The sequence below is a fragment of the Rhinolophus sinicus genome, linkage group LG05, assembly GCF_036562045.2.
Source record: "Rhinolophus sinicus isolate RSC01 linkage group LG05, ASM3656204v1, whole genome shotgun sequence".
Classification (NCBI taxonomy): domain Eukaryota; kingdom Metazoa; phylum Chordata; class Mammalia; order Chiroptera; family Rhinolophidae; genus Rhinolophus; species Rhinolophus sinicus.
Window position 1 is genome coordinate 129,191,993 of NC_133755.1, and position 19,552 is coordinate 129,211,544.

General features: G+C 35.4%; 1 protein-coding gene across 3 annotated transcripts in view; it reads right to left on the reverse strand.

Annotated features, from left to right (window-relative positions):
- Positions 1 to 18,471, reverse strand: part of MMS22L (MMS22 like, DNA repair protein) — a 115,971-nt gene extending 97,500 nt beyond the window's left edge. Inside the window, exons 1-9 of one of the 3 annotated variants that reach the window (XM_074333325.1) lie at positions 18,336 to 18,471; positions 17,571 to 17,812; positions 16,505 to 16,630; positions 15,697 to 15,746; positions 10,474 to 10,561; positions 10,201 to 10,378; positions 7,775 to 7,865; positions 6,096 to 6,226; positions 4,266 to 4,379 (exon numbers count right to left, since the gene is read on the reverse strand). In XM_074333325.1, coding sequence (XP_074189426.1) covers positions 4,266 to 4,379; positions 6,096 to 6,226; positions 7,775 to 7,865; positions 10,201 to 10,378; positions 10,474 to 10,561; positions 15,697 to 15,746; positions 16,505 to 16,630; positions 17,571 to 17,734 — 942 coding nt within the window. In that variant the 5' untranslated portion in view covers positions 17,735 to 17,812; positions 18,336 to 18,471. The remainder of the gene's footprint in view (positions 1 to 4,265; positions 4,380 to 6,095; positions 6,227 to 7,774; positions 7,866 to 10,200; positions 10,379 to 10,473; positions 10,562 to 15,696; positions 15,747 to 16,504; positions 16,631 to 17,570; positions 17,813 to 18,335) is intronic. The other 2 variants (XM_019743388.2, XM_074333326.1) reach the window with 2 other exon arrangements.
- Between the last annotated feature and the right edge of the window lie 1,081 nt (positions 18,472 to 19,552).

Genomic DNA, 19,552 nt, shown 5'->3' on the forward strand with positions numbered 1-19,552 from the left:
TATTTTCTGTGACAGAAATATGTCCTTGATCAAATTAGTTTATGTTCATTCTTGGAGTTGCCACATCATTTTAGGTGTGTGTGAATTCCCAAACATTCCTGAGCCTTCCTAGGTTTCTCTAATTGCTTCTTATCCTCTCCCCTTGGGAAGCAGCACCCTGGTTTCTTCACAAAGGTCAGCAGCAGCCCAGACAACAGTGGAAAATAACTTCTTAACCCTGAACTGCCTCATCCTTTTGGACAATTTCCTTAGAGCATCAGTCCTTTAAACGCTGACCTGCTGCAGAAAATGTCTCTCTCTGAGGGAAAACTTCAAATCTCATTCAGTCTTCCCCTCCGTCATTCCAGAGGGGAATGACCAGGGTCGGGGAGACCAGGGAGTAGGGAGAAGGAATTAAATATCTCTTTCTGGAAGAATGGTAGTGTGCACATGTACACACACATTTCTTCTTTTAAAAAATAAATTGAGTGCATTGTATAAATCAGTATTGTCATATTACAAATTTTTAGAATTCTTATACAAGATAGAAAACAAACAAGAAATCTCTGCTTTCAGCAGTATGGAAAGCTCCTACAAACAGGTCCTACGTGAGGCTTCGCCTGCTGTTAGCATTCTGTGATAGCATTAATTCCCAGGTAGGTGAAACAGAGGCTTCCCTGTTCTTCCTGAAACTCAACTGCCTCTTATGTTTTTCTTTCTCAGTTTCCAAATCCACCTTGGTCCCTAAGGCCCCTGCAGGTAGTCAGTGCAAAGAATAATTTTTAACTTGCTCCTCTGTTGTTTTAGAAGGACTTTTTTGTTGTTTTGTTTCCTTTTAATTTGGTCACTTTTTCTTAGGCTTGAGCTTTTTATTCAGAAAGTATCTTATAGTGACAGTCCATATAATCTCCATTGAGTAAAAGGTGGGCCCTAAATTGCTTTTCTCTAAGCTGGGGGCTTATTCTGCTCTGCCATATTGGTTAATTCACTCAGTTTTAGCAGCTAGAAGTCGAAGATCAGAGTGTCAAGCACGGTCAGGCGAGAGCCGTCTTCCAGATCACAGACTTCTGGCTGCGCCCTCCAAGGAGGAAGGCTTTCTGCGTCTTTTTAAATGCTCCACTCTAGCCCTGTTTTTATATTGTTTTTGAGAAGTCTAGGGCAGGTCAAATTATTTTGCTCTTGTAAGTTATTTGATCGTTTTGCCTGGAGGATTTGAAGACTTCCCCCAGGACCTGAAGGATTTACTGTATGTTTGAGGTCAAATAGTTTTAGTAGGCTATGTCTCAGGATGGATTATTTGCAGTTAATCTTCCAGTTATCCAGTAGGCCCTTTCAGTATGACAATTTAGGTTTTCTTTTATTTCTGGAATGTTTTCTTGGATGATAGTTTTGAATGTTAGTTGTATCCCATTGTTTTGTTTTCTTCTTTTGAGACTCCGTTTAAAATAATGTTATTTCTTCTTTGCCTATCTTCCATTTCAAATATTTTTCTCTCTGCCCCTTTATATTCCTTTACCTCATTGCTATTCCCTTGGTTACCTTTCTTACCCTTATTAAATTTCCATTTGAGTCTATTCTCCTTGGGACCTTGTAATTTAGTCAATTCTAAAATGATTTCTATTTCCATTTTTCTCCTGCATTCAACTTATTCTTTTTACTCATTCCTGGCTTTTGGTCTATTTATTTTAACATTGGACTATCTTATTCAAGGTGTTCTTTTCTTTTACAGCCCCAAATACTTGTCTATTTAATTCAGTCTGGAGTGTTGTCTTACAATTTTCTTCTGCTTTGTAGTTGTTTCTGGGGAGTGGGTATCATCAGCTAACATATTATCAATTCTGTTTTCATTAAGTAACTTTAAAAAGATTTGCTTGGTTTTCCTCTTTTCATTTTATAGATTTAGACTATTTTAAGATTCCTTGTTCTGTGGAGCTCTCTTTTGTTGATGTACCAAAGTTCCCTTTCTTTACTGGATATCCTTTTTTTTTTTTTTTTGATCCTTACATTTTCTGCTTTTACTTCCTGTCACTTTCACTGCCCAATCATCAAGGGGGACCACTTCCTTTTTTCATTTTCTAGAAGCTCTACCTTCAAAGACTGCCTCCTCATGTCATGCACACATTTTTATATGCCTATCCTACAGTCAGTTCTCTGATCTACAAAGAAATTTCTTCAGTATTTTCACATTCTGGCAATGATTTTAGACCAATGTTATGACTACTGCTAACTCCCTCCTCTCCTCTGAGCAATTTTCTGACTGCCTTGGCTTGCTAGAAAGTTTTGTGGTAAAGCTTTGGTGGTTTTTGCTTTTAATTTATAGCTTTGAATATTCCTCTCTTATAGTTATGCTTTCCACATGTTTTTTGTGTAGCTTTATTTGTTCTTGTCGTTCCATGTTTAGGGGGAGGTTAGGCAGGAAGATGCAGGTTTAAACATCCATCCATTGTCCATGGTTGTTGGACAATGTCACCAGTTTAGATGTCACTGGCTTGAGATTTTTAGTACCATCTAGGCACCGTGAATTCAGGCTGTAACTGCATAAGGACTGGCTTGCAATAACAGACACACAATTTTAAACTGCAAAGCACCACAGTTAAAGACAGGGAATTTTCCTTTCAAATTTAGTTGAGTTTCTAGTTCATCCTTTTGGGAGCCCAGATTTATGAGTAGTTGGTATATTAGTAGGCTATGAACTTGGGTTGTCTCTGACCTTTATCTTCTCTGCTTGCACCTTACAATGTATGAAAGCTAACAGTCAAGTTTATACAATTCAGCACTGCCTCTAAGGTGATGAGGAAGCTTCAGTGTTCAGCTGACCTACATTTAGTATTTGGCCTTAGTACTTCTTATTTTCTACAAGCTCACTGACACACTTAAAATGCTTATTATATGATACCCAGCATAATTGGATTAGATTATTTTTTTAGCAGGAAGGTTAAACTGTCTAACTTTCAGAATATAAACTTCTAATTTGACTTTCAAAATAAAATAACCTTCAAATCTGAGAATAACTTATTTTAATAGTATTTAAAAAATGAAATGCCCTCAGATATTCATTATTTTAAGACAAATAAGTCAGGTTACTACATAAAATGAACAGCATACAAATCATTTAGGTTAAACAATATATATTACTGCACAAATTTTTACAAATAATATTTTAAATTATGCCTACTTTTCTGCTTAAAATAAAGAAAAAGACTAACAGCAACAAGTATAATCATGCCTGCATTAACTACATGTGGTTTACACTTTCAAGTCTGAAATTTATAAAATAAGAACAATTCTAAAGAAATACAACATTCTTAAATAGTAAAGATAACCTTTACTATTAAAGAATATGGAAAATATGGAGAATATGGAAAATTGACTTTTACCATGTCAATGAAATAAAACATACTGGCAAATAATCAAAGGGAAAAAATTGCTGATGCTTTGTAATATTTAAATCTCATTGTAGAAAACTGAACTCTACTGACAAACCAAAATGCCAGAAAAAAAATTTCCTCACTCAATAAGTAAAAATACAATAAATTTATACTTAGCAAACTTACTTTATTTTACTTATATTTAGTAAATTTACTGCTACAATAATTTAAAGTAAATATAGTACTTGTAAACCTGCAAAAATGCATTCATTATTAAAATTAGATAGCAGCACCTAAACCCCAAATTTGGAAAGCTAGGAAATTAAAAACCCCATAAAATATCAAAAGTACGTTTTCATATAACATAAACCATTATAAGCATCATTTTGCAATGACTTGTTTGTACTTAAATCCACATATGGATATTTCTCTTTCTCTCCTAATCCACAACACTTGAAATAAAATAAAGCCCCATTATAAAGACTTGGCTCAAAATGAAGTAAATTTCCCATCTTCCCCTTTGAGCTTTTTTTCATCCTTCCTTGAAATAAAATACTGTAAAATTGAGTGATGGAAACCTATGTTTTATTTCTCCCCAAATCTAAATCCGTCACATTTTCTCACTAAAATGTTTCCTGAATTCCTAGAGAGTATTAAATACTTTAGCCTAAGGGATTCCTGATAGAACAAAAAAAGAACTTAAGAAAATAAGACAGTCAAATTTTGTATTTATCCTAGATATTCATATTACAAATTTAGGGTTAAAAATATGGGTATTTAATACTTAGTTAATGCTCCGTTTAGTAGTAGTTGTTGTCTTATAAAGAAGGAAATCTCTAAGATGTTTCTTGGCCAAAACCACTGCATAAATTCAATATAATTAGTAACAATAACTAACATATAAATTTAACAACTTACTTCAGAGAGAGACCGTTTACTTCTGTGGTCTAGAAGATGAATAAGTAGAACCCATAATTCTTTAAAGCATGGACATGGGCAATGGTGACTCATTAAAGCTTCAGAAGGTCTAACCTGTAGAAAAGAACCAAAATGAGTTACTTATAATAGAGCAGAATTTTACATGCCATACCGCTTCCCAAATAGTTTAAAAGAACGATTTAGATAACTTAAAATTTATCCTAAATTACATAAAATTGTTTATAAAAAAATGTACCATTTCATTAACTTTTAAAAAGCCCCATTTTAAAATGAAGAGCACAGACTAATTTTCAACTTTTAAAAAAAACTCTGCTTCAATCATCTAATCTAGTCCAATGGTCAACAAACTTTCTGTAGCTAGATAATAAATATTTGAGGCTTTATTCATGATATAGTCTTTGTACAACTATTCAACTTTGCCACTGCTGTGGAACATCAGCCATAGACAGTAAGTAAAAAAAGGTTGGCGCTGTGCTCCAGTAAAGTTTTATTTACAAAAACAGGTGGTGTGTTAGGTTTGGCCTCAGGGCCATGGTTTCCTAACCTTGACCTAATCCATCAGCCACAAGAAGAAGATTTCTAATAGAAAGTTTAGAAAATAAATTTTGACTCACTGTAAAGCAAACTAAAATTTTTTACATGTCAGAATAAAAATATTAGGGATATGTAAAGGTTAAGCAATTTTACCATTTTTATAAGTATGTCCTTAATGGCCCTAAATAATGAAGACAATGGGGTTTATATTTGCAAGCTTTGCTAAACTTCTAAAATTCAGAATGTATACATTATTTCACATATATCACATATACACTTCTACTTTTTATTTTTTCAATTATAATTTTAGTTTCAGGTGGTTAGACATTTATATAATTTAGGAAGTGATCCCCGATTAGTCTAGTACCCACCAAGCACTATACATAGTTATTACCATATTACTGACTATATTCCTTACGCGGTACTCTACATGCCCGCGACCACCTCACAACCACCAATTTGTGTTAATACTTCCTAATTCCTCCACCTTTTTCATCCAGCCCCCAAACCCCCTCTCATCTGGTAACCATCACTAACATAATACATAGTAAAAGGAAACTGTTAAAATATTACTATATCGTATCTGGCTAATTCACTAATTATATTAATTGTAAACATAGAGACTAGATTTAAGAGATACTGAAAATAAATACATAAAACAATCTAATTTGAAAAAATTATAAATCCTGATTTGCCATAAGTAATGTTTACACTTGTAACCTGAAACAAGTGATGATAATCTATAAACTTCCATTATTTGAAAATGAATGTGTTCTGTAACACCTTTAAATCTTTGTCTGCATTAAACACTCTACATAAATACAATTTAGTAAAAACAAGTAATTTCCTCCATGATCCTAGACCTTTTATGAAAACCAGCAAACAAAACTACCCTTTAAATTTGTCAGCTAATTTAGTTAATTACTCATCTTTTTCATTATGTAGCAGCAATACAACAGATTATTACAGGGCTGGCCTTTCCTATTTGAACAGAAGTTAAATTTCCAATCATTATTTTAAACGTCTCGTTGTTATTTATTTTTGACAAGATGAAAAAAAATATTTAAAAAGAAAAAGGTCTAAAACACTAATTCCAGCCTGTTTTAAAAGTTTAAATCAAATTCTTTTCTCGTGCAACTCCCAGAATATAGTAAATATAAAACTGAAAGAATTAACCAGAATTTAGATTAAATTCTTATAGCTTAAACCACATGTATTAAGGACTAACTATTGCCACTAACTACCAACAACTCAAATAAACTCTTAAAGCATTACCTTGTCATACCTGTTGAGTGACAGGTATATTAAATCAAAAAGGAGATTTTCACAATGTTCTTCAAATAGGCTGACATTGGTTAAATTGTCACCTGCCAGATTCATAAACTGATGACCATATACAACTTGTTCTGAAATTGTAATAAAATAAAATTTATTTAAAACTACAGATTTTATTAATTCAGAAGGCGTAAAGTGACTATATACCTTTAAATTAACTTAAAACAAAATTGTAACACATACAGTTCAAAGCAAATTTTTTGCAAATATAAGTTATATTTTAGGGAAATCCTGTCTTATATAAACATCACCTAAAAAAATTTCAATCCTTCCAAGTACCATTTAATAGACTTCTTTTTCCTTACATCTTTGAAAAGCAACAAAGCAACAAAAGCAACAAAAAATAAAAAAGGGTAAACACTAGAAAATCTTCACCCATATTTCTAACAAATAAAGTCTTTTAAACATTATTATTCTTTTAACAAATCATAAGTTAACCATGTGTAATTCTTTTCTGGTGTGAAATAGAACAAACCAAGGTAACAGATACCAAAATTTGTACTTATATCAGAGTAAGTCCACTTGAGAGAGAAAATTACATATTTGTGTACATCTTTGTATATTTGCGTGTATATATATAAGTTTACACACATATATATAGACATATATATGTATTTATTAATTGAAAGGCAGGTACTGAGGTAATGGATGTCTTTATAACCTCAATAATAAATAATTTACTTTACAACTAAATAATATTTCCAGAATATTGCTAAATTGATAAGGGAACCTAAAGACGCCAAGAGCAAGACCAAGAAATAAATAGGTAACATATAAAATAAAGGATTACTATCCATAATAAGCTAATTAAAAAACACACAAAACTTTGCAAAAGACTATGGACAAGTAATTAATAAAGAAAATATAAAAAGACAATGAAATTATGTAAAAAATTTCAACTTTACTGGTAATCAGAAAATTGCGAAAAGAGGGATTCAATATTACTTTTCATGCATTAGTTGGCAAAACATAAAAATAATTGATAATGTCCACTACTGGCAAGAGTATGAGGCAAAAGCGTGCTCACAGTTAATGTATACAAATTAGAGAACCTTTGTGTACAGAGAGCATATACAGTATTAAAACTTCAATGTGCCACGCCAAAGAATCTATTCTGTAGCACAACGTGTGCAAATATCAACCATGTATATACATACACAAGAAATTCAGTGAAATACTATTGTAATACCAAAAAAGGGAAATAACTGAAATATTAAAAATTAGACTTGGCTAATTCTGATAGATCCATTGCATCCAGCCCTTAAATAAAGTTAAAACTATATGTACTAACATGAATAGATCTCTAAAAAACTTTTCAATGAAACACTAAACACAACAATGATACCATTTGTGGTTAGAAACAAAACTAAAAATCCTATCTGTGAATTTCTATATACGTATACTAATAGACAGTAAGTATAGAAAGGTAAACAGACCAAGCTGTTCCCAGTAGTTACCTTTGGAATAAATGGGTAAGATTTTCACTTTTTACTTTGGTTACTATTTGATTTAAAAAAAAAACAAAAAAAAAACAGAAACACTTACTACTTATGAAAATTTAAAAACACTAAAAAGTTTACATTAGAAAAAGGACATAAATTATAAATCCATAAACTTACTAAATTTTTCACCAAGCATCTGAAGAATCTCTAGCACCAGCCAGTGGATATCTAAGTGGAGATGTAATAAATGCCATGATGGTGGAAAAAGCTGTGAATGACATTATCAACTGTGACTGAGAATTCATAATACTATACAATGTATTTGATAGCATATCACACACAACACTCCTCCATAAGCAGAAGGATAAAGAACCAATTAACCTATCACTGTTCAAAAGCTCAGGGCAAACCTTTGTTTTATTCATTAGAATATTATTTCACTGGAGACCTTTGAAGGCAGGATATATTTTCATCTAAGGGTTTAAGACAGACCACTTTGGGGCTGCTGAATAGTATAGTTAAGGTCCCTTGCAAGCAACCTCTGATTCTACCACAGCTGAAAGGCAGTAAAAGAATTCTAAAAACACGTTATTTTCATGATTTTGTATTTTAGTTAAGAAATATGTTTTTAAACGTAATACATACCTATAATGTATTTTAAGAGAACTTTGAACAATCATGTAGACACTATTGTCATGCCCATTAAGAAACTTTATCAATAACCTTCTTCCAGTCAACATTTAGTATCACTATAAAAATAAATACAATAATACAAATGTTCTATTAAGACAACTAGGAAGAAAACGGAGAAGGAATTTAACGGAGAAGGAATTTGCCTTATCAAAAATGGGGGGGAAAAATGCTACACTAATGAAACAGTATTGGCTGAAGAACAGATAATCAAGAACAGCAAAAATAAGGAAGAGAGAAATGAATAAACATGGTATTTCAAATCAGTAGGGAAAGCGTGGGTCATTCAGTAAAAGGCAGAATCATTAACTTTTTCATTTACAAGAAACTAAAGTTAGATTTCCCACCTCACAGCATATTTTTTTAAAAAGGGTAAGAAATAAATATAAAGAACTGTTTTTAACAGCAGTATAGAGATGATATAAAAGAAAAAACTTACAAATACAACTATATAAAAAATCTACCTAGCAAGTCAGCTTAACTGCTGAAATAGATGAAAATATTTGAAATACACAATACCCAACAAATAATATCTCTAATAAAAAAGTTCCCCAAAAATAATAAAAGACAGATGCTTAACTGAAAATATCAATTAAATCAATACTTTTCATATATGATTGGTAAAGTACAAGAAATACATAAAGTCTTGAAAGATGCTTTATGTTTTATAAGGCTTTTTTTGTTGTTGTTTTAGAAAAGAATTTTAGTGTATGATTTTTCTGTTGCTGTTTATGTATTGAAGACTACATTCCCCTGCTTTAAAAACTCAGTCTTCTGATCTTCAAACAACCTATTTTTTAAAGTCTGCCTAATTAAAAAGCCCATGAAAGGCAAAATCTAGTTTGAGGACCCTTGCACATATTCTTTATTTCTGCTCCTAGATAAATTATTAATTTTTATTTGTTAACCACTTGATGATATGCAGAAAACAAAAATGACTCCAATTTATAGAGACTAAAAGGAAAAATATGCCTCTCCCACAATCTACCCACGAATCTTTACTAAATGATATGATTAAAAGCAATTATCTATTTGCTTTCTATGCATTAGACATACAAACCTGTAAATTAAGTTGGAATTATATTTACTTCTATTTGTAGATACATTGATACCTGATAAAAAGTGAATTTTTTTGCTCTTGTTCACTTTCATAAAAATATGTAAACCTTTAATTGTACATTTTGACAAAGATGTGTTCCTAAAAACTGAATGTTATTTAAATTGGTGAAGTCGAATAGAATGGAAAGGCTGAGAATCCCGGGAATCCATGGAGAAGTATAATTTGTCACCCACATAAAATCACATGGAGAATTTGTTAATTACATCTGTAAACTGCGTCATACTAACAACATAACTTTAAAAAATATAAACTTCAGAGGGAATGATTATTACAAGTAGAAAAAAAGGGCATTTGTCAAAATGATCTTAATCGTATTTCAAAAAGTCAGGTTAGACAAAATGATGTGGTTTTGAAAAGGTAACGTCTTGAATCTTACTATAATAAAAACTAGGGTTTTCCCAAACCTTTATCAATGGAAAAGATGATACAAACTTTAGAAAATCAATGTCATTTTATTTGCTTTGAAACTTTTAAACAATGCACTGTTATAAATTAGAACAAAAAATAACTATCTCCCATTCAGTATATACTATGTTCTAAGCACTTTACTCATTTTAATTTATTTAATTCTCCCAATAATTCTACGTAGCAGCACCAATTATACAGACAAGGAGACTGAGGCAAGAAATGTCACTTGCCCACTGGCACATAATTAATAAAAGGACGAGCCAGAATTTCAACTCAGGCAGTCTAGTTCCAGAGCTGCACTCTTGACTAATTTCCTTCATTCTTGAGTGAATCTTCTGTGTGGGGAGAAAAAAAACTGATAATTTAAAAATTAAGTAAGTCAAACCTTAATCTGGTTTTGATTTTCATATGCTCCTGGATTAATACTGCGCAGTTCAGAGAGATGTCCAACATACAAGAGTAATCCATGCAGCTCATCAACCAACATTGAGGGAAGCTGAGCCTCCAAAACCTCATAGGGATGAACGGGAACATGACTCTCAGCATTCTGTACTTTCAGGTACCTAAAACATGATTAGATACAATAAACAACCAGAGTCTGGATGAATATGCACTTAGAAATTCATGCAGTAATCAAAACCCTCATCTGATGTCTTACCTGAAGATGAAAACTTTAACATAATGAAGAAATGTTACGCACTGCTGCCTGATATCGTCTGCTTTGCAATGTAGGGTTGATATCTTCCCTGAAACCAAGTAATTAATTAGTAGGTAGTGACAAAAAATTTTCGTAAGCCATACAAGCAGCAATTCTCTATCTCTTAATTTTTTCCATTGACTCCTATATGGTTCTCGCCACTCCTCCTCCCCCCCCCCAACACACACACAAAACTGCTCTTATTAAAGTCACCAGTGAAACCCATCTAACGGATACTACCCGTCCTCCAGTAACCTGCCCTTGCAGTAGCACCGGCTATACCTGGCTTCACAGACACCACATGTTGCCAGTCTTCTTTCTTCCTCCCCCGCATATCCTTTCTCCTCCTCAAGCCTACTAAGTATATGAGGGCTCTTCAGGACTCAATCCTAAGTCCTCTCCTCTCCATACAGCTCTTCCTACATGTATAATCCCATCACTTCCTTTATTTCAAAATGATGACTTGAGAAGGTTTACCTATATCCCAGACCTCTCCTATGCACTCCAGACCTCGCAAGTCAAACTGCCTAGCATCTATCTGTACTTGAAATACACAGACAGTGCAAATAATACATCCTTGATTTCTTCCAAAACCTTGTCACACTGCCCATGTTTTCTGCACTCATTACAGCTGGTGCCAACATGTCATGCTTGCGCCTTCCACTGCCTTCAAATTATATCTAATCCATCAGAGTCCTATTAAGATTATAGGATTTACTACAACAGGGCTTCTAACAGGTTTCCCCACATCCTCCTTTGCCTCTCTGTAATCCAAGTACAAAATCTACTTTAAATGTATATCAGTTCCTAGTCGTCCTAAATCAAAACCTATGAAATGTACCTACTGTATTCAGAATGAAATCAGAACTCCTTATAATGACCTATATTGCCCCAAATGAAATAGTAATAGTGCCTGTCTTTCTCCCAACGTCATCCCATGCCATCTTTCCCTGACTTCAACATTAACATCAGCAAAAATTATCTGGGTGGTTACTATATACAAAACACTGATAATCACTATACAACAAATAAATAAAAGACAATCACCAAACAAAAGAGAAAAGAGGATGAGAATGATAGACAACAAATTCTCATCCATATTAAACATAAAGCAAAACTTATTTCTAATTTTGAATTCACGGGCAAACACTGCCACTGCTTTGGCAAAACCAAAAGGAGCATATAAGAGTCAAGATATTGTACAAAAATCTATATATTCAACATTGCAGTGCATTTTTATAACTTAATTATATTTCACCTACAAAATTCATATCATCCCTCAGTTTCACAATTCTCAGCCCACACAGGCAATACTGTCTTAAGAACAACTGCTGTGAACTCCTGCATCCAACCAAGATGGAGTACAAGGAATCATATTTACCCATCTTAAACTAGAAAACCAGAAAAACAACATTTAAAAAAAAAATAAAAGGGTTTTCAGCCACTGGGCACAGGCTACGCGAGACTGCTATCCTAGAGAGAAGATAATTCCTGAGACTACACCAGCTTCCCACCTAGAGACAGTTTCCAGGCTGCAGCACAGGAAGAGTCTCAAATAGAGTCTAAATCACTGAGTTGAGGAGACGTGAGATCTGAGTTTAGGCAGGTTTAAATTTACAGAGCAAAAGTATCAAAGAAGAAAAAAGCTACATAAAAAAGGGCTCTGGAAACATATAGAGGGTACCCTTTGAGTCTCTGGCTATTCAAGCATGAGAAAAAATAACCGAAAACCAAGGGAAAACACCAAAAAACAATTCCCTACAAAGCTTACACAGGCCAGGGAACAGTTCAAGTTCCCACCCATACGAATGAAAATAAAATAATATACCAGAAAGAATCCTCAGAAATCTGACTGGAACTAAATTAACATTAGACTAAAGGCTACTTTTTTTAAAGTTCTAACAAAATTTAAAACAAGACTCAAAAAGATCCAATGGATTACAAGTACTCAACAGTGAGCCCGAACAAAATTTAACACTAGTTAGAGAAATACAAGAAAATCCAGAAAGCAGCAATGTGAAATCTACAATGTCCATCACACAATAAAAAATGTACTGGATTTTCAAAGAACCAGAAAACTGTAACACAGAACTAGGAGAAAAATCAATCAATACAAACAGAAATAACAATGATGAAAGACTGCAGTCAACAGAGTTAAAACCAGCAATTGTATGTATACTCTATATGTTCAAGATAGATTTTTAAAAAAGCATGAGGACAGAAATAGAAGACATTAAAAAAAAAAATCCAAACGAAATGTCTACAGACAAAAAAAAATATACAATATCTGAAAACCTACTATATCTGAAATAACACCAATAGCTATATTGAAGAACAAGTATCAGCAAAACATACATTATTTTGTATGTAATTCTGCCTCAGCTGGAAAACATCTGGGTAGTATAATGAACCAGAGAACAAGAACCATATGCACATCAGTAAATGACCCAACAGGAGGGCTTTCTGGGGAGGGCTGAGGGCCAAGGCAAAGCCATGTGAATTTATTAACAAACCCTGACAGCTGCATGACAGGGATGGTCTTTAATCCTGCTAACCTGTCCAACAAATCTAACCTTAAGTTTTTTTTTAATCAACAAAAACAGCCAAAATGTCAGTGTAACAAATAACCATTTCAACAAATAGTTCATTGTACTGTTTTCAGGCAATGGAATAATTTCAAGGAATAACCTTGCATAATAAATACCTTCCTCAAACCCAATTTAATTAAGTCACCTTGTATAGTATTATTTTTGCTGTGTCTATAATCTTTTAGAGCCTTCCCCAGGGTTTCAAAATGTAATTCTCACTCTTTGGCATGGTTTACAAAGACAACCGTGACTGCAACTGCAATGTCTTTGTCTATACAGTTGTTTCTACCTGGGACTCTTCCTGTCCCCAAAACTTTCCCAAATCTGTTCCCTAGCTAAGTTCTCCTCATCCTTGAAGACTCAGATCTGGCATCACTCAATGAGGGACATATAAACAGATGAAGCCCTTGGCTCTCGTAACAGCTTGAACATATCGCTGTCCCTATAGTTTTCTATGTATCATGTTGACCTATGCTTGCATGTCTATCTGTCCTACTCAACTGCAAGCTCTTCAGCAGCATACTTTTCCACTTGCTTTTTCAGCACCTTACAGAGTACCTGGCATGAAGCATGGATTCAGGTGATAATGACACAATAATACTCAACATTTACTGAGAAAATAAAACAAATAAAACAGCCCTGAAAGTTGATAGCAAACAGTTAGGCTATAAAGTTCCCTATTGTAATTAAACAATTTTCATAAAATATCAAAAGTAATCAGACTAACCTCCCACCTGTCAGAATGGCTATTATCAAAAAGTCAGTAAATAACAAGTGTCGGCGAGGATGTGGAGAAAAGGGAACCCTGTGCACTGTTGGGGGAAATGTAAATTGGTACAGTCACTATGGAAAATAGTATGGAGGTTCCCTCAAAAATTAAGATAGGACTACCATGCAACCCAGCAATTCTACTGCTGGGTATTTATCTGAAGAAAATGAAGACACTGATTCGAAAAGATATAAGCCCGCTTATGCTCATTGCAGCGTTATTTACAATAGCCAAGATATGGAAGCAACTTAAGTGTCCACCAACAAATGAATGGATAAAGATGTGATACACCCCCCCCCCCCCATCATCAGCACCACCAAACACAATGGAATATTACTGAGCCATAAAGACAGAATGAAATCTTGCCATTTGTGACAACATGGATGGACTTAGAGGGTATTGTGCTAAGTGAAATAAGTCACACGGAGAAAGACAAATTATGATTTCACTTATGTGGAATCAAAACAAAACAAAACAAAAAGAAACAGACTCAGAGATACAGAGAACAAACTGATAGATGCCAGAGAGGAAGCAGGTAGGGACATGAGTAGACAAGGTGAAGGGGATTAAGAGGTACAAACTTCCAGCTCTAAAATACTTAAGTCATGGGGATGTAATGTACGGCCTAAGGCATACAGTCAATAATATCATACTAACTTTGTGTGGTAATAGATGGTTACTAGACTTACCGTAGTGATTACTTTGTATATAAGGTATATAAATGTCAAATCATTATATTGTACATCTGAAACTAATATAATATCAGATGTCAACAATACTTCAATAAAATAATAAAAAAAATTATCAGATAGGGCGACTCCAGGACTATGGTAAAACAAGACAAAAAGAAAACCTCTCTGTAATCATGTCTGAACACAGAAACAAAGCATTGGGCAATCACACAAAAACAAAATACAAAAACATTCCCCTGTTCTAGCTAACATGACTATTGCATTATAGTTACAACACTCCATAGCCTCCCTTTGTTTGTCCTACCTCCTATATAAAAATTAACATAATCATCCAAGTGCTCCTTTACTTATCTAATCCAGAACAAAGTACTAACACCCTTAAACTCTACCCAAAATCAGCTGGCACAAGCCCCTCTCTACTTCCTCTATTGAGACACCCCACCTGCTCCTCATGATGTATTTCCCCTTGTTTCAGTAAGCCACTAAACCTTTCCTTAACCAAAGGTGTGTTCCTGCCAATCTTTAGCTGCTGGACATCACTAATAAGATACTAGGACAAGCACTTAAACATGCATCATGTCATTTAATTCTCACACAAATTCAATGAGGTGGGAACTATTACCCGATATGAGACCCACAATTAGCTAGGGTTGGAACCGGATCATCACAGAGCCATGATTCTAAATACAAAGTGCACCTAAACTGCCAGAGAGGCGAAGCAGCTGGCCTGCACTAAAACCCACTGCCCCTCAATTCCCTTCACAACCTTAACTATACCAAGTCCCCACAAGATCAGTAATTCATTAAGTGTCAAAAACAGACAGAAAGCAGAAAAGAAGAACAAGACAGCACAAGGTCTGGTATAGTTCTCTTATGAGTTCTCCGTCCTACTCCCCATCCCCAAAGCAAATTACTAACAGATGTTTAGCCTTAAATCAACTTTACCTACAGATTTGAAAAAATATTATAAACCTTAGCTACAACAAACTTCCAGTGTCATACTCTGTCTGAACACTAAATATACTTCATCCTGAACTTCTGACCTAACACTGCCACCATGTTAGTATGATATCCCAATTATCAACGTAGACCCATGTGTGATTCACTATACTTTGCCTTTAAACACACAACTTACCAAAATCACAGCTGGCCTGTAATAAAGTTTCCAAGTTGTACAGTTGTTGCCTAATTTAAAAAATGTATGTGAGAGTTAATTTTAGAAGAGTTCAAAGCATGTAAAATTAAACAGATGTTTCCAAATCTATTAGCTTCAATGTGTCCTATTTGTGAGTGACATTTAATACTTCATGAATGTTTATTACAGGGTCAGCTTTAGGCAAGATAACTTTAAGAAAAGCTAAAATATGCCTTTTCTGACCTTCCAAAAATATCTTTTATTAAAAGCTGCATATATCTAAGAAATGATATCAAATATCATAGATTTCATTATCAATTAGATACTGTTTAAATTTTCAAGAAGTTTAAGATACTTATATAACATATCCTAGGTTAACAGTTGCATAATGAAATTTTAAGTTGTATCATAGTTACAGTAGGAGTTCAAAAACGAACGATGTCAACTAGAGTTATCAGGCAAAGTTATATTTATAATGTTCCAACTTAATTCCTGAGAACTAATTCCTTAATTCCACTTTCCATTCTTCCTAGCTGCCTTTCAACTACTTAAAGATTGACCCATATTCATGACCTGTGTCCTAGATAAAGACTCAACTCATTCTGTAATGTTCAGAATTAGAGAATCATTCACTTAGCCTGTTCTCTCAATAAAACATAGAACATGGCACAGATACAATGACACATAGGGTCTTATGGGATGAGGGTGGGAGGAGAAATCCCTCATCTACCTTTCCATTTTCATTTAAATGTAGCATATATACATTCTTAATGTATTTTTGGATATTTAAAAATAAAACGAAACATACCTGAATAAATGAAATAGCACTCTAGATGAATTCACTAATGCTGTTTCAGTAACCCACTGAATGCCAAATATTTCCACAGTATCCTCTTCAAAATTAGTTGGTAAAGGATCAAGATTCAAAATTAATCTGAAATGAAAAGTGATTTAATCTCACGAAAAGTATGCTAAATCTCATTACTAATAGCATGTCATTTTTGACATTATATGAGCCTGTATTATACATGACATGCTAGCAATGAGATTCTAAAGTCACAAACGATATACCTTTGTACCTTACATATTCAGGAACACTACAGCTAGACTGTATTAAAAATTCAGCCTCAAGAACAATGTAATTTATGTGTAAAAAGCGTGGAGTATAGGGAACACACTTTCGCCTGTGTTTAATGGTCCTTCAGTCGTAGAATTTCATCCTTTGAGGAGGCATTTAATTTTTAAAACAGCTAAAAGTTATTGAACCATGTCTGGAGAATAACAATCAAAATGAGTAATCTCTTTTAAGGTCTCAAACAAGGGACAACTGTAAAACCAACAAAAATGATTTCCTTTCTGACCAAAATTGCCTCAGCAGGTATTTCCAAAATATTTCAATAACAGCACAACCGCCCAAGGCAAAACTTTTAAAGAATAATATTCCTGTGAACTTATACAATCTGGTATTTATTAGAAAGCTTTTTTAAAATAAGTCTATTAAGACCACTCTGTATACAGACACATAGTATCAGAAGAAACTGGGGCAACAAAAAATGTGTATGTTTTACTTAACGATTACTGAACAAATCAGTACCCACCTCCCTAACCCAAAGCTGAGGCAGCAGTGAGGTAAGAGAACATCTGGCAGAGCAAGCAAGTTGTTCTTCATATCCAAAAATCTTTCAGGTAAGCTCTAACCAGGACAGCAACAACAGAACTAATGGCTTGTATCCGTGTGATATACTAGGCCGATTTACAAACACATGGTTTGCACATCAAAGTTTAGTTAACTCTAATCTTAATTAAATTACATCCCTAACAAACTGATGGAAAACCTGAGGAGAGAAAAACAAAGTCTCCGATTTTTCACTTACCGCTTAAGGGCTCCAGTGGAAAGGTAGGACTCTCCAGAAAAATGTTTTCCTGCTCCTCTGTTGTCAAAAGCACAAGAAAAGCAAGGGGGTTTGCACCATTCTGTCCCCAGCTCCAGTTCCAAGCTGTCGGTCAGGAAAGTCGACGCAGCGGAACAGATATCCATTCTTTACTTCATGTTCTGAAATGTCTGGGGTTCATTATAATTATCATTAAGGGCTCCAAAGAAGTCGTGACGAGATTCCTGGAGGTGGGGCGGGCCGAGAAATCAGAGGTGACTTCAGAAAGTTCCCAAAACGCTCCTCCCCAACACACACACACACACACACACACACACACACATACACACACAAGTGAAATTCACAATAACTCTCTCCCACCGACCTCCCAAGATCAAGGTTGTCAGAACCTAAGCAAAACGCACCCGCGATTGGATGTAGCAGAAACTTAACATCCCCTGTAGCTAGGACCCTGCCGCGCAGGGCAGGGTAAAGAGGCAAGAAATGTTTGCAGGACAGAGACTTCAACTCCAGAGCTCGCCTGGCCCTGCGCCCTCCTCTGTGTCACTAAACCGCGCTGCCAGCTTCCCCAGTGTCGTGCAAATGCTCCCTTGCAGTCTCCGGGTGAGGATCAGGGGGGCCCCGCGCCAACCCCCACTCCTCCCGGCCCCGGGGCAAGTCTCGCTAGGTCCGCACACGGCAGACACCCGCGTGGACCGGGCCAATGGCGAGGGGAGCCGGTGTCCTGTGCACCGGTGCCCGTCGTACCTACTCACACTTTCAGCCTCCGAGATCCGCCCGCCGCGATCCCGATCACAGCCCGGTGGTCCGTGGGATCTAAATCCCAAACAGGTGAAATTCCCGCCACTGTGCACCCGCGCTCAGGAAGGGCGGGGCCACAGCGGAGCCCGCCCCCGGAGGTACGCTCGCGAGGTCTCCGTGGGAACGGTCGGCACTCGTGAGTTCTCGCGAGAGTCCGCCAGCCAAGGATTCAGTGTCGCATCGGTCCGCCTTTCCTTTCTTTCTTTCTTTTTTTTTTTTTTTTAGCTTTAATTGGTGCCTTTGGCCGGAAGGCGGGGCCTCAGTAGGCAACGAAAGTGACGAAACTGAGGTGAGAGAAGCATAGGGACAAACGGGATTATCCTCTGTGGGCCTGAAAAAGGAGCTCTGATCGAGTCCAGGGCGGGTGTCTCGTTTGCACCGACAGCCGCGTCTTCGCCCTTCATTTCCCTCGCTAGTATCTGCAACTCTTTCGTTGAGATTGACGATGCCTGTTTATGGATTGTGAGCCAAGCAAGTGCAAAAATGAGGTGAATCCAGTGAATAGAAAACACTGATATGAAAATTGTTGCTCCACTTTTATGCAACACATCCAGACAGGTTTAAGTCGTTTAAACCTGGACGCTTTTGTAAAACTATAGTCCATTCGCAGCATTTTTATCTTTCTTAAGTGTTCTTGAAAGTCTCCTTAGAAGATTTTTAAGGCTGTCAGAGATAACACATTTCAGCTTCTCGCCGTCTTTAGATTCAAGAAAAACCTGAGAATTTCTCAATCAAATGTGCTGTTATAATTTGAGTATTTGCCGTTGCACGGTCCTCCACAATAGTTTGTCCTACGTTTAATTCCTATACAGGAAACTTAACTCTTTCCTCTGTTGAAACCACATTTTCTGACAAATGGGATAAGATGGGGGAAAAACACAATGTGATCTGTATTCCGACTGCAACTTAGGGCTGCGAGGGTGAGTGTAATGTCTGTTAATGCTCAGCAGATGTACCATGAGATCTCCTGCCGTGTTGGGGACCACGCGGCTGCTTTATGTTCCAGGTGGAGTCTAGCAGTAACACATAGTGTTATCTACAACAATCCCTGGGAGATAGTGCCTAGGTATAAGAATATTGGGCACTGGCACTGACTTTTGGAGAACTTGGGCAGTATAGCCATTATTACTTCTTCCTCTAGTGAAAACATCAAAATAGACCCT